At 30.1% G+C, this 14,392-nt stretch overlaps 1 protein-coding gene across 1 annotated transcript; it reads right to left on the bottom strand.

Annotated features, from left to right (window-relative positions):
• Nucleotides 1-409: 409 nt before the first annotated feature.
• LOC129314628 (uncharacterized) lies at nt 410-6,637 on the bottom strand. The gene is made up of 8 exons (XM_054958110.1): nt 6,624-6,637; nt 5,718-5,777; nt 4,098-4,883; nt 3,404-3,553; nt 2,419-2,520; nt 2,196-2,243; nt 1,647-2,062; nt 410-1,161 (listed from the first exon to the last, which is right to left on the bottom strand). The coding sequence occupies exons 2-8, from the start codon at nt 5,752-5,754 to the stop codon at nt 550-552; spliced, it is 2,151 nt and encodes a 716-aa protein (XP_054814085.1). The 5' UTR covers nt 5,755-5,777; nt 6,624-6,637; the 3' UTR covers nt 410-549.
• Nucleotides 6,638-14,392: the final 7,755 nt, after the last annotated feature.

The following is a 14,392-nucleotide window of genomic DNA, read 5'->3' as shown; positions in this document are numbered from 1 at the left end:
TCGAATCAAATAGTGAGAATCAGGGTATTGAGAATAATTCCCCGCCCCCAAGAATCAAGATAAGAAATGTTGTTAAAACTTTAAACAACAGAAGATGAGATATAAATTAGCCCAAATTAAATCAACTATCATACATAATGAGAAACTGGGCTGTAAATTTCATTGAATTACTCTAGTATTCATGAAATGGTTCAATGAATAATTATGAAATCCTTGAAAAAAGAGGTTGATGAATCAAAATATAGGTGTTACTCCAAATCTAGGTGCCAAGAACCAATCAGCTAACCCAGTCGATAAATCAGAAATACAAAAACAAAATAGTAATTGGATCAGAATAGGCAATTGCATTATAAGAATACAATTGAGTAGATCCAGCATGTTCAACACGAAACCTATTATCTAGTCCGAAAGCACCATGCAAAGCAAGTTATAAATAATGAACAATTGAATTATATATAAATAGATGATGGAAGATAAATTGTAAATTACCCCAAAGCTAATATATTCTTATCACTATGCCATCGATGATCACTTCCATGTATATACATTTCATGGCCACATTCCCACTTTCTTATTAAAGATATTCCCATAAGTACAAAAAGCAGTGTGAAGAAGAAGAGGGAATTGTGAAAGAACAAAGAGAAAAACAGGAACACTTGCCAGTATAATAATAGGAAGGAGACCCCATGAATAATTTGTGTGCTTGAGCATGAGACGAATGGTAGAAAGAAAGGCTATCATCATGCTTAAGATGGAGATGAAAAGTGAAGAAAGACCAAGCATCAACTTTGTGGGTATGGATTTAAGGAATTTTTCTTCCGAGTAGTGAGAGGTAAGGATTGCTAGAAACATGAGAACGGACGTGGAGGAAGAGAGGAGTGATAATATGGTTGAGAATAGAAAAACCTTAAAGAACTGTTGTTTGATGAATAATGGGTACCCAAAAGTTTGATCATTTCCTCCTGGCACTGTAAAAGCTACGGCGAACATAATTGTAACAATTAGGCCACCAACAACAGAACAAGAAGATGATGTGGCTTTGATCCACTCCTCTCCATGCTTCATTAAATATTTGTGACTTTTTCTAAATAATTCTTCAGCCGACATGCCGTCCTTGTTTCGAGCTCCTCTAATAGTAGGAGGTATTAAACCCTCCACCTCCTGCATTGATATATATATATATATATATATTCCCAATAGTTAATCAATCAACATGACATATAAAAATTGTCACAAACCAGGCTTAGGCTTCTAATATAATGTCCCAACCTTCCAATTGATTTTTTTTTCCTTTGATCATTTAATTTTACGTAACATGGGAGATATTTTGATATGCCATACAGTGATGGAATTGTAAAATTTTGCAGTTTTATTTTTTATGATTTTTCAAAGAAAAATACCCAACAATATTTATTATTTTTTATTTATTTTCTCTGAATAATTACAAAAAATTCAAAACTACTGCACCATTTCATCATCATAAGATATCAAAATGTCTTTTATTTTGTGTAGAATTTAGTGATCAAAAGAAAATAGAGAAAAACTATTGAAAAGTTGGAGCCTAACAAAAAGCAGCAGCGGTCCAATGCCAGCAGTATTGAACCATAATGATGAGTTCATATATTGTTTTCCCCCCTCCTCCTGACCTTAAACCATTGCAATTCTCTTTGCATTTGTAATGTGGGTCCATAGATCCGTTTAAGAACATGAACAGGAGCTTGAGCAGCTGCCAGATGTAACAAGGTATTTCCATTTTTATCTTTGCTTGATACAATTACATCCTTAAAGCGAAGACCATGGATAAGGCTGAAAACCCCAGCTTGTCGATGCTTGACAGCATAGCAGAACATATTTTGGTATGAGCTGTCTCCAATAAGTAGAAGATCAGGATTTGCTTGTGATATTTGAACCACAAACTTAACATTCCCTTCTTTAGCTGCAAGGAACAGAGCATCTGCAAAAACACTAACTTGGTCCCTTTTGCTTGCATTCTTACAAACTAAGCGAAGAATTTCATCAGCCTGTGCATGCAGCGACTTCAGCTCCTGTAGTTTCTTAATTCCTAAATTGATATGCCACACAAGTGAAGTTTTTCTTATATGAGTTTGTAACAATTATAAGCTTTAAATAAAGCATGTAATTTTGGGAAGCAAAACAAAAAACTTATAAACACACACACGCGCACACACCCCTACCTATAAGATAATAGGTGAAGGAGATGAGTTGTTGTAGTAAACGATGTCCTGTAGCAACATGCAATATAAGTTTTAGCCTCGTTCACTCAAAAGTTGCAAAAGAAATAAATCAATTAAGGATGAAATAAATAGAAAAACAAATTTTCTAGGAGAGTGAAAGTCGAAAGACCTAATCTTTTAATTATTTTTTTTATAAGACAGACAGACAGACACACGCACACACCTGGCCTTGTAAGATTTCCTACATGAGCACTTCCACTTGTGTCTTGTTGTCGGGTAGGTAAACGATCACGATTTGAACTTGGAGTTGAATTTATATCTATATCTTAAAAATTTAAATGAGAAGAATCAGAGAGAAAATATCATCTATGCACCTTAACTAAAAGTTTATAATCTTTTTCACATTATTTCACATATACTATGAAAGTCACAATAATGAAAATATATGCAAGTAAATCTCTAGGAAATCTATATATTAATTCTCTATATAATAATGAAAATACATCTATATATTATTTCACATATACTTAATAAATTCAATTTAAAATTAATGATGATACATAGTCAAAGGACTAAACACTCCAATTCTATTTTTCATTGTTGTATTTACATAGCTTAGTTTATTTTTGTAGGGTTTCTATCTCATTTATAGAATACTCAACGACTTAATTACTCATTTATAGAAAGTAGTCGACTCATCCATACAAATCTTATTTGTCAATGACTTCAGATCAATCAAGCGAGTATGGATTAAATATATAATCAATTGACCATTACTTTAAAGCGACTATTCTACTAAAAAAACGAAATGTTCCAAATGTTCTCCAAATTCCTGGTCTCTTTGGATCATTTGTATGGATAGGCATCAAGATCTTGATTCATATCTCAGTTTGAGAAACGAAAAAGGATCAAATTATTTCTCCTCACTCTAATTATATGGATAGATTAGATGTAATCATACTTTTTTATAAAAAAAGATATATTAAATATATTTATATGATAATATAATCATACTTTTTGCTGGTTGATAACTACTTTTGTCGCATTCTAACCTTTTTTCCTGTACCGTTATGTTAAAATTTCATATACACACAAAATTAGGTTCAAAAATAGAGAATTTAATATAAACAAACAATAATCTACATATTGTATTGTAATAAAATGAAAGAATATATAAGATATATAAAAATTTGAGTAGGACTACTTACAGTGAAAGACCAATTGTTTCCAAAACACAAGATCACTTGGGCTGGTGAGTGCAGAGTTCATGGTTGCTATGCCATAAATTGGCTTCCAACCCTCTTTATCAGACACGAAAAGCAATTCTTGGCATTTTTTGAGCAAATGCAAAGCAATATCTGTTTATCATAGTCATACCATTATATATGATAACAATTCAAAAGGTATAATAGTAGTCTTTCTAGTCACATTAGGGATCACAAATATTATAATATAACATAAATAAATAACACTCTATGGTTGAATCTCAGTGAACTACTTGCATTGGTTTGCTTGAATCAGTTAAAGAAGCCTTATAATAATAAACAGATGGAGTATCTTATATCTAACAACAACTTTTAAATCAGAAATACCATACCAAAATTTCAAAGATTAGATATAGTTTAATTGTTTACTCGTTTAGATGTGAACACTACTAAAAGAGGGACCATCTAACAACAACAAACATATGGACATTGAGAGAATAACAAAAACAAAGATGAAAGAAATTAAAGAAAAGAAAAGAGGAATAATCAATTGATAATTAACTATATATTTAATACTCGAAAAAATATTTTTTGCAAGGATTGATGTATTTCTCATTTCCGTTTTCATATAAAACAGTTTTTCTACCTATCAAACATTACTGTATAAGGTTCTCTTGTTGAGTAACGTTACACGTACCGAAGCATTGTGTTTGCAAACAACAATGAAGTAGCATAGGACCTTGCAAAGTGCTATTCTGTGGGTGTAGGAACTTGAAAGGAGTGACAGAATAAAGATAACGTCCCATTTGTTGATGACCATTCAGAAAAGCTAGTGTGAGAGGAAGTTCATCGGTTGAGTTTGCAATGCCAAGTATGCTGTCGTTCTTATTCACTAGGAATTCTGCGACCTGAGTAATTCCAGTGATTGTAGCAATTACAAGAGGCGTGTTGCCAAAGTCATCGGCAGTTTCAAGGAATTTTGGAGGCACTAATTTGAGTAACTCCTCAACTATGGTCACGTGCCCAAACAGTACTGCCACGTGAAGTGCTGTTTTTCCTGAAGGAGTGATTTTTGCAGTCAAGGCACTAGGGTTTTCATCCAAGAATGCTTTTGCACTATTCCAGTTATTAGCACATATAGCCATATATAATATATCCTCGTCTTCATTTGTTAGTACTACTTTATATTCTTCTCTATTTGCCCTAGCTTGTCTTTCTTCCTCTGCTTCTCTTTCTTCTTTGGCTCGTTTGTCCTTGTCAGCCCTAGCTCGTCTTTCTTCCTCTGCTTCTCTTTCTTCCTTTGCTCGTCTGTCCTTCTCAGTCCTAGCTCGTCTTTCTTCCTCTGCTTCTCCTTCTTCCTTGTCCTTCACAGCCCTAGCTTGTGTTTCTTCAGTAACTCTTTTTCGGTAGGCTGCAATGAATGCCGAAGCTTTTATATCCATTTCCGGCTCTGCTGCAGAGCGAAAGGGATCTTCATCTTTCTCTGAAAAATCAACTTCATATGTAAGCACATGCATCAACATATAATTAGGATATGTTAATAATTATCATGAAAATATGCATAAAGTAATTGATTTTTTCCGGTCTATTTTAAAATTATAACAGCGTTTCTTACTTTCTTTCATAATTGGAATTGATTCAAAACATTACAAACCGGTCAAAAAGTAACCTGATTAAAAAGGAAAAAAAACCAGCCAAGTCCACCGACCCATTCAAACTTAAACAAAAAATGTAATTAATATTATAAGACATTTTCTTTAAAGTCCAATGTTTCAATTTCTTAGGCATTTTGAAGAATTGCCGGTGTAATTGATAACTTTTCACTTAAAATGCCCATATGGTTGTATCACTATTACTTGCAAATAATTAAAAATTGTCATTAGACATTAACAGGGTAAATTTGAAAAAAAAACTTGAAATATCAACTAACTTGGTGGGTGTGTGAGAGGTAGTTAAAATGGATTACAATAATAAACCCAAGTAAATTTCTAAAATATGCATTCCTCACTAGATTATTCATGACACTCCACTATAACAAACCTGGCATGTTTCACTTCCCAAAAAAAGAAGTAAATTTCTTGGAAAAACAATATAAAGAGGAGTTCTCATGGAAAAACATATCAGGTCTTATCCAAAAACAAGAATTCCTTTTGAGATCCCTAAAATTAAGGTATCTAACAAAATGAAAAAAAAAAGAAAAAGATTTCTAATTGTTGAGATTTCTTGACATGATCCAGCTTTGAAGAAACAATTAATTGAAAATAAATAAAGGCACATAACAATAAAATGAAGATTAAGTTTTATAGAGTGGCCTGACCTGTTTCATGCAACCTCACCGACTTAAAGATAGGCATTTTGGCTTTGATGCACTTAATCTCTGTTATTATTTTGCAACCATGAAAGAAAAAGAGAGGAAAAAATGAGTCACATAACAAATATGATTAAAATAATAAATGTCGTTGTTATTTAATTATTTACCTTATACAGTGATATATATGAACATATTGGGAGTACATCTTGAATATATTGTCGAGTATACCATCAGAACAATAAAAACTTAAATAAGATCCAAAGTATTGCACCAATATATGATACTTTGCATTGCATATTAGCGGAAAAAAAATGGTTGCGTGTTATATATTAGGCATAATTTCAGAATATGTTAATGATGGGAATGAGGAACAACCGCTAGGTAACCAGGTTCTGACAACAAAATGGGCTTTTAAGTCCTAGGCAGAACTAGGAATGGGGAGTAATCGTTTCTCGTTTGAAAACGAGGAGAGAGAAGAAATAGGCAAAATTAAAAGAATATTATATTTTAAATTAAAACTTTAAAACTAAAGTTTGGGAGTCATTGTCTTTTATTATATATTAGTTATTACACTCAATTTATTTAATGTGGGACTTTTCATATTGATTTAAGTTCACTCACATTTGAATAACCTAATAATTAATAACCAATATCATGTTAATAATAATTAAGAACAATTACCTTACTCAATTTGTTATAGATTTGATGAGAAGTTATTATATAGAGATATATATATATATATATATATATGACTAATTATTTCATCAATGTACTCACAAATATACCTTATTACGTGCTATAAAAAAAGTATATTATTACGAATCACAAAGCATTATCAAAAAATGCAATATATATATGTATATATTAAAAAAAAGAAAGAAAGGACAAATAACAAGAATGAAATGCACTTACCACTAGTTCTTTGCTTCGGCCTCCGCAGAAGCTATATTGACTACATCTCAACAGCAATATATATTGCATAAAAGATAGAACAAATGTTTGCTTGCGTTAGTTTCCAAGGAATCATCAATCACTTTCTTTTTTAATAAAAAACTAGATTAATTAATTGTAAGACTTTACCAGAATAAAAAATAAATAAAGTAAGATTCAAAGTAAAATTACACTCTACAATACAATAATATTTTCGAACAACTCAGATTCACAAAATACTATGCACAATATATATTTGATTGAATTCTAATTCGAAACATAATGTGTGTGTGTGTTTGTGTGTGTAATTTATTTAAAAAAAAACTGCACTATCCATAACACATAAACAGTTCTTCTAGATTCAGACTATACATGCATCGTATCTATTTATAATATTAAACCGAACAAAAATCTCAATTTTCACAATATTGCTTATTCTTATTACACTCACCTTTCCAACTTAAAGATTTCTTTGTTTAAAAAACATTACCATACTCGAGTTGTTACAAATATAATGGCCACTTATACCCAAATATTAATTTCTTTAAAGTAGTCCAGCATACAATATATACTCCCTACGTCTTTAAGAAGTCTTTCAATACTTTTTCTATTCCTAAATATAAGTGGTTGTTGGCATTTTTTTATGAATAGACCATTATACCCTTATTAAATTGAAAAGAGAAAAAAATAAATACTCTCATTAATTTACTTTAGAAAAAGAGATTCATTTTTTTATTTAAAATAATTATTGGCAAAATTAAAATATTATTGTGTTTTTAATTAGATAACTAACTTTATTGATTTGCGTGATTCAGTTAAAAATATCTTATATATAAGGACGGAGGAAGTATATCATTACCACTTTTTTTTTTTGGTTGATAGATTATACTATAGAATATAGGTTTTCTTGCGTTAGTTTCCAAGGAATATAATCATCAATCCCTTTCTTTTCGAACAATTCATGTCTTAATTAATGCGTACGGATTTTCTTATACTCCTTCCGATCTTATTTATAAGATATTTTTTAAAAATAATATTTAATCCAAAATATAGAATACCTAGTAATAATTAAATCACTTTTTTTCAATTTTACCCATTATCGATTAGCGTAAAGGTATTTAATGTAGTTATATTCTTATTTAAAATTAAGGGTAAAAATAAAAGTATTTTTTATTTTTTTATTATATAAAAGACCTAGATTTTTTTAACATGCGTGAAACGGATAAGGACTGGAGGGAGTACGTCGCTTTAATTTTCAATTTTTTTAACTTCCCATTTTAGGTTAATCACAAAGCATATTCTCTTTAATAATTAAATGTTGCTTTCAACTCGGTGGCAGCAAGACGACAATGGAGGACGAAGGACAAAAGATAAGAGCACTTGAGTTTTTTTTTTTTTTTTAATTACGAGGATTACATTGATTTAATATAAGAGCACTTTAGTTTTTTTTTAATTACAGGGATTACATTGATTTAGTTATTAACATCTTTCAAACTAATTTTGGATGTAAGAAAATTACAAGAAATGATGTAAATCATGCTTTACAATAATGTAAATTTTTCTATAAAAAAATAACGTAAATTTGATAACCACCACGTAAAAACTCAACCACTTACATTACCTCATCTTTATCATGATACATCAACTAACCAGGGAGTGAGGTCTAGTAAAAAAAACTAATCCTTTACAATATGGTAAACCAATATTCAAATCTTGACTAGGAGATGTGCCCACATTTAGTAACTAATCATGCTTTTAACATGACTACCTCTTATGGAGGGTACCTATGGGCAATAAAAAAACTAAACCAGCATTTAGTTAGGGACATTTTCAATACATTGTATAGGAATCACATTGTCTTTGCTTGAAACAACATAACTTACACTTAGAGCTGGCAAAAAGGGCCGGCCCTTGAAGGGCTAGGGCTTAAAAGGGCCAGCCTTTTTAAGCCCGAGTTTCCTTTAGGACCCTGATATTCGAAGCCCGATCCTTGACATTGCGGGCTTTAGGCCCTTTTAACTATTTTTATTTTTTTAAAATTTTTTAATCAAACAAAAAATTACTCCATTCTAATATAATACTCAATCAAGAAAGGTACAAAAAAAAAACTAACTAAATAATATCTAAATGAATTAAAAACACAAATAAAATAATAGCAATGCAATAAGCAATGGATCGACTAAGCTGACAAACACCCAATCAAGATTAGAAGAGTAAATGTTGAATTGAATGAATCATTATCATGGATCTAGATGAAATAGGGGATTTAAAGTTGTATTTTTTTTTAGAAAATAGCAGCCAAGGATTTCTGTATGAAATTTATATCAATTAAGAATCAATTGTTGTCAAAATCTGAATGAAAAACAAACTACAATGAACTATTATTAATTTAAAATGAGTTGTTATTAAAACCTAAATGAATACTTATTGATAAAGGCTAACTCGAATCCACAAGTATCTACTCAAATTTTGACAACAAGTGATCCTTGATTGATATAATTTTTGATCAGTGATTCTTCATTACTATTTTTTTTGCCTTCCATCCTCAGTAAATATGGGCTAATATGTGATGTGGAGTAAGATTTAGTTTAATTTTTTTCAAATCTAAAAAGAGTAAAAATTATGAGAATTAATTAAAAAAAATGCATATGCGGGCTTAAATGGGCTAGCCCTCGACCCTGCAAGGCCGATCCTTTTTAGCCCTAGATTAAACGGGCCAGCCTGTTTAAGCCCAATTTATCATTTTGGAGTCCTATTTACAAGCCCGGCCCTACTGTTATAAGGGCTTAAACGGGCTAGCCCAATGGGCTCGGCCCGTTTTTCTGACTCTACTTACACTCCCTCTAGTCCCATTTATAAGACATGTTTTAGAAGGTTCATTTGGTTCTATTTGTAAGTCACGCTGTAATTTTTTAAGTAATATTTAAAAAGTATTTTTAAAATTACCCTTCATGAGAAAGAAAAAATAACATAACATCACTTTTTAAATTTACTATATAGGGATATATTTGAAATTTCACACACTTTTATTTCTTGTACTTTTTTTTTGCATTGATATTGATAAAGTTAGTAAAAATGATTTATAAAGGGAACCGGAGAAGTAAATTTTATAGTATATATGAATATTAATTTTGATCATTACTAGTTAAAGGACAGAAAGAATGAAAAAGAAAAAGAAAAAGTTCCAAATATATTCCATGCTAGAGTTGTTAAAGCTCTTGCCTTAGATTTACGAGCAAGCTGTCTCATTTTGTTATTGTGAATTTCTTTTCTATAATTTTCTAGTTAATTAATGAATAAAATTAGCCTTTGTAAATTGTGAGAACAATATTGTATGGTTTTCAAATGATGCAAGATAATGTTGCGCACACAAAAAATTAGGATCCCAAACGCTACGCCTACAACTGAAGAGTAAAATAGTCCTTTTAATCCGATAAAATAAAATACATTATTTGGTAATATAAAAGGCAATCGCCGTGGTTGTTTTCCCCTAGGATAGATTCGCTCATAGCATATACGAAGGCGGTGCAAACTGCGAAGTTAAAACAACAGAGAATCGCTACGTGGGGACAGCATAGCCCGATGATTCAGCACAACCTATTTCCCCATAAGAGGCCCCAGGCACATATGTAGGTGAATCCACAACTAGCAAAGGTTCGTTATTATTTGCATATTCCAAGGGGATTATAATGAAACAATAACAAAAAAATCCCTCTAAAATATATGTAAATAACAATGAGGTACCGAAAAATGCCAAGCTTTTTTTTGAGTCTCTATGGACATTTCTGGCATTAATTTTTTACTAAATGACTAAAATGCCCCCAGTTTAAAATAAAAGAATTAATAACTCTGGTTTCAAAAAAGTAAATATTAGTAATTACTTTAATTTAAATAATGATTACTTTGTTAATTAGGTCTGATCATTGAGCCTAAAAGGAAAAGGAAAAAGAAATTCATGAAATGCACCCACTGTTCGTTCCTTTAATAAGCTTTGGCCCCCACAAGTGCATAAATTGAGCATATGCTTCCTTGTGTTAGTTTCCAACGAATCATCAACCTTTCATTTCTTTTTCAATAGTTCAGATTTTAATGAGAATGGCTTTAATTTTCTTCTCGTGTATCTGTTGATGATATGTTTCAATTATTTAAGCTTTTTAAAATTAAATCTTTAAACTTTTTGGGATAACCTTTTTCTTTTCTCGGTAATATATGGTAAATGGTGAAAATATATATAATTTCCATACCTCTCCTTGCAAGGTATATTGCATATGATTTACATTGTATAGATTAAAGGTCGATGCTTTCTAGCTACTATCAATAGAAAAAAAAATGGATGGTTGATATTTTATTAATATTTTAATTCAATAACTTTATATTAAGAAATTTAAAATGTTCGTATTTATAATATGAAATGATTCATGTGAGACATATATGCAAAAAGTCATAGCCCCCCTGTGAGAGACTTGATACTTTGCTTTGCTACTACTTAAATTTCTTTGGAAAGAAGCTTACTTGGAAAGCCTATTGACAAAGAGTTTTAGAAAACAAAGAACAGTTCGAATCAAACTTTAATTTAACTATGACGTACTTTGTGCACAAAAAATATGAGAAAATTGAAAATAGCCAATCACCTTTTCACTGATAATTTTTTTTCCATTCAATAAGAGCAGAAGAAACAGAAAGATGAAAACCACAGTGTAATGACCATAACTCTCATTTTGTTTGATCGATCATGAGGAGACTTATCTATAATATTTTGGTATTTTTAAAAAATACAAAATAGCTTCTTGATCAAAGATAACACTAGTGCACAATACTACTTTTGTGTCAGTTAAATTTACATTTTCGTGTCACTATATGGAATATAGTAAAAATAAGTTTAATAATAATAATTAATTTGCACAACTGTAGAAAAAGTGTTGATTCTACAAGTGTACGAGTCATGACAAGTAATAAAGTATGAGTAAAATATTGTTGTCATGAAAATTTATTTTTAAAAAAATGTGATCAATTAAACAAAAGACTTTGCAATTTCAATCAAGTTGAGAAAAATACAATTAGTTGAAAAAGTTAATTTTGAAAATTATATTAAAACTAGGGAATTGAGAAAAGCAATTGATTTTTAGACTTCAAGATTAAAATGGAATCTATGATTATTTATCCCCCTTGAAATTCATAACACTAAAATTGCTTCTTCTCATATATGTTTTTAAAGAAAACAAGTGCTAACCTGGAGTTTCAAAAATACTTGAGCAAGCTCTATCAAATCATGAACAAATCTTTAGTCAAAACAACTATCCAATCTCTTATTACAATTAATAAAATTTAATTTCGAACTCTAACCCTAACGTGGCTATACAAGATTAATAAATATATCTCTCTATCTTATTAACACAACCATCCATTTGCAAATTTCAAGTTTTTGCATTATTTTACCCAAGTTCAAACACTTAAATTAGTTCTCTCAAGTATCACCCAAATTAAACAAATAAATTAGCTAAATGGTAGCCAATCACTTAAAAGCATTAAGAGAAGAATAAAATAAACACTTATATATCATTAAACACAAAAGGAGAGGAGAAAATTAGAGTTAATCGATACAATGATTCAAAATAATACTAGAACAAAGAGTTTAGCTTCTCATAATCATTTAAAAGATACAAATATATAAAATATTTATAGCCATAATAGATTACAAGAACAATGGAGAAGAAATGAAGGAATCGAAGAAATAGAGTTTCAAATGTCTTCAAGCTTTAGCCCTTGTACTTAACTCATTCAAAGCCAAAAGCTCAAAACTCTAGCACAACCAAGCTCTCAAAGTGTTTTCAAGTGTGTAGAATGAGTTTTAAGTCGAGCAAGCCACATACATGTATCCTAATGAATTATTTTTAGGTTAAAAAAATGTAACATTTTGCTGATAGCAACGAACATCAAGAATAAAGTCATGACTTTAATGACAACTTGGGCTATTTTTTCACATTCCTCCCAATTAATAAACTAATTATCTTTGCACTTGATTTTTTCATCTAAAAGCCTTCCAAAAGCATGTCTCAAATTAATGTCAAGTGTATAGACCCAAAATAAGATAAACATTTTCCTAATTATGGAAATTAAAATATATACAATTGTGCTGAAATGTATTAAAATCAAAGAAAAATATTCTCACATAATATGAAATTCTAGAGGATAATTGAAAGAAACCGTTGTCATAATAAGAAAATTATGGCGTCAGTCACCACAGGCAAGTGACGACCAAATAGGGGAATTATGACGTCGGTTTCCATGCGTAACTTACACCGTAATTGGTTTGAGCGATTTAATTATGGTGTCAGTTATCATCCATATAATTGACGCCGTAATCAATTTTCAAAAAAATAATTTCTTTATACACAATATTAGTATCCAGCAACCGATACAGCATTTTAATCAAAGAATTACAAACAAATGATTCAAAAAAAATTATATATTTAACATGACCCAATTTTCATGTTCTAATAGAAGTTCGCTAAAATAAGAATTCGTTTTTGCCTCCCCAACTCAACGGGGATCTCAATCAGACAGTGTGCCAAAACAAAATGCACAGTAACAAAATTAATAACACCTTAAATGAGATAAAGCTCATTCATTAGGACTGCTTTTACACCACATTGGTAGGAAGATTTAAACTTGTAATTTTGTTAGTTATATGAACGAAAGATTTACCAACCAAATCAACTTTTGCTAATGGAATGTATTTAGTTTTTAACTAAACGATGGAATATATGAAATGTAGCAAATAAAAAAAAGAATTATGAAAAGTAATGGTAAGAGCTTTTAAGGTACTTATATATGCCATTTACTGAGGATATATTTGTAAAGATGCACATAATTTTTTTATATAAAATTAAGGTTTTAACTATATTTTTTAAGAAGAGTGGCTACTAATGCTCTAGCTATATTGGTGAGATGGGCAAATGCCCCCATTCACTTGGGAAAAAATGTATGTTAATGTAATAAAATTTTACACTTTACCCCCGAAAAAATTTTAGGATCTTGAACCTACTAAAAATCAATCTTCCTCACTTGAAAAAAAATAATGCTTCAATGTAGTACTGAAATTTAAATATGTTTCTGTATTTTGAATATAGAAGTGAAAATATAATTATTTAATCAATTTATATGTTACTTAATTTAAAGTTAAACATATTGTATTTAAATAATAAATTTCCAATTTTTTTATTTTTTTTAAACTGTCCCCATTTAATACAAGCACGAGAGATTTGTATGATGCACTGGTCAATCTGCATTATATATTATTTTGCAATGCATTAATGTTTAATCATTTTTGAGAAATTAAAATACATTAATAACTTGTACCTCGGAAAAAAAAATAACAAGCACGTTAATAAGAGTTAAAGTCCCTATAAATTAATTGCATAAAAAATGAAATTATAAACATATTGCATTAAAATAAGGTGAGTGCGTTTAATAAAAAAAAAAGGTGAGTACAAAAATATGAAAGCGAGAATCACATACAAATCATACACAACGCTATCGTTAGGTCCATTGACAATTCCCTCTGCTAAGTTGTCAATCAACCTTAAAGTGTTTAATTATATTGCGAGGACCTCAAATTAATTCTTTCAACATGAAACATGCATGCCAATCGACTTCGAGCATTTTGGATCACACAAGCCATAGACCATAGTGACAACAATTAATATAAAGTGGTTATTAAAAAAAAGTTATTTGGGTCCAAAAAGGATTAG

The sequence above is a fragment of the Prosopis cineraria genome, unplaced genomic scaffold (assembly GCF_029017545.1).
Source record: "Prosopis cineraria cultivar Desert tree isolate PC_DT_omini unplaced genomic scaffold, ASM2901754v1 PC6, whole genome shotgun sequence".
Classification (NCBI taxonomy): Eukaryota; Viridiplantae; Streptophyta; class Magnoliopsida; order Fabales; family Fabaceae; genus Prosopis; species Prosopis cineraria.
This window is presented reverse-complemented; position numbering and strand designations above follow the sequence as displayed.

Coding starts and splice junctions, on each gene's coding strand:
- LOC129314628 (XM_054958110.1), bottom strand. CDS start 5,754: ATGCCTATCTTTAAGTCGGTGAGGTTGCATGAAACAG. Junction 2,521..3,403: donor GAAACAATTGGTCTTTCACT/GTAAGTAGTCCT, acceptor TAAATTTTTAAG/ATATAGATATAAATTCAACT. Junction 1,162..1,646: donor GAGAATTGCAATGGTTTAAG/GTCAGGAGGAGG, acceptor ATATCAATGCAG/GAGGTGGAGGGTTTAATACC.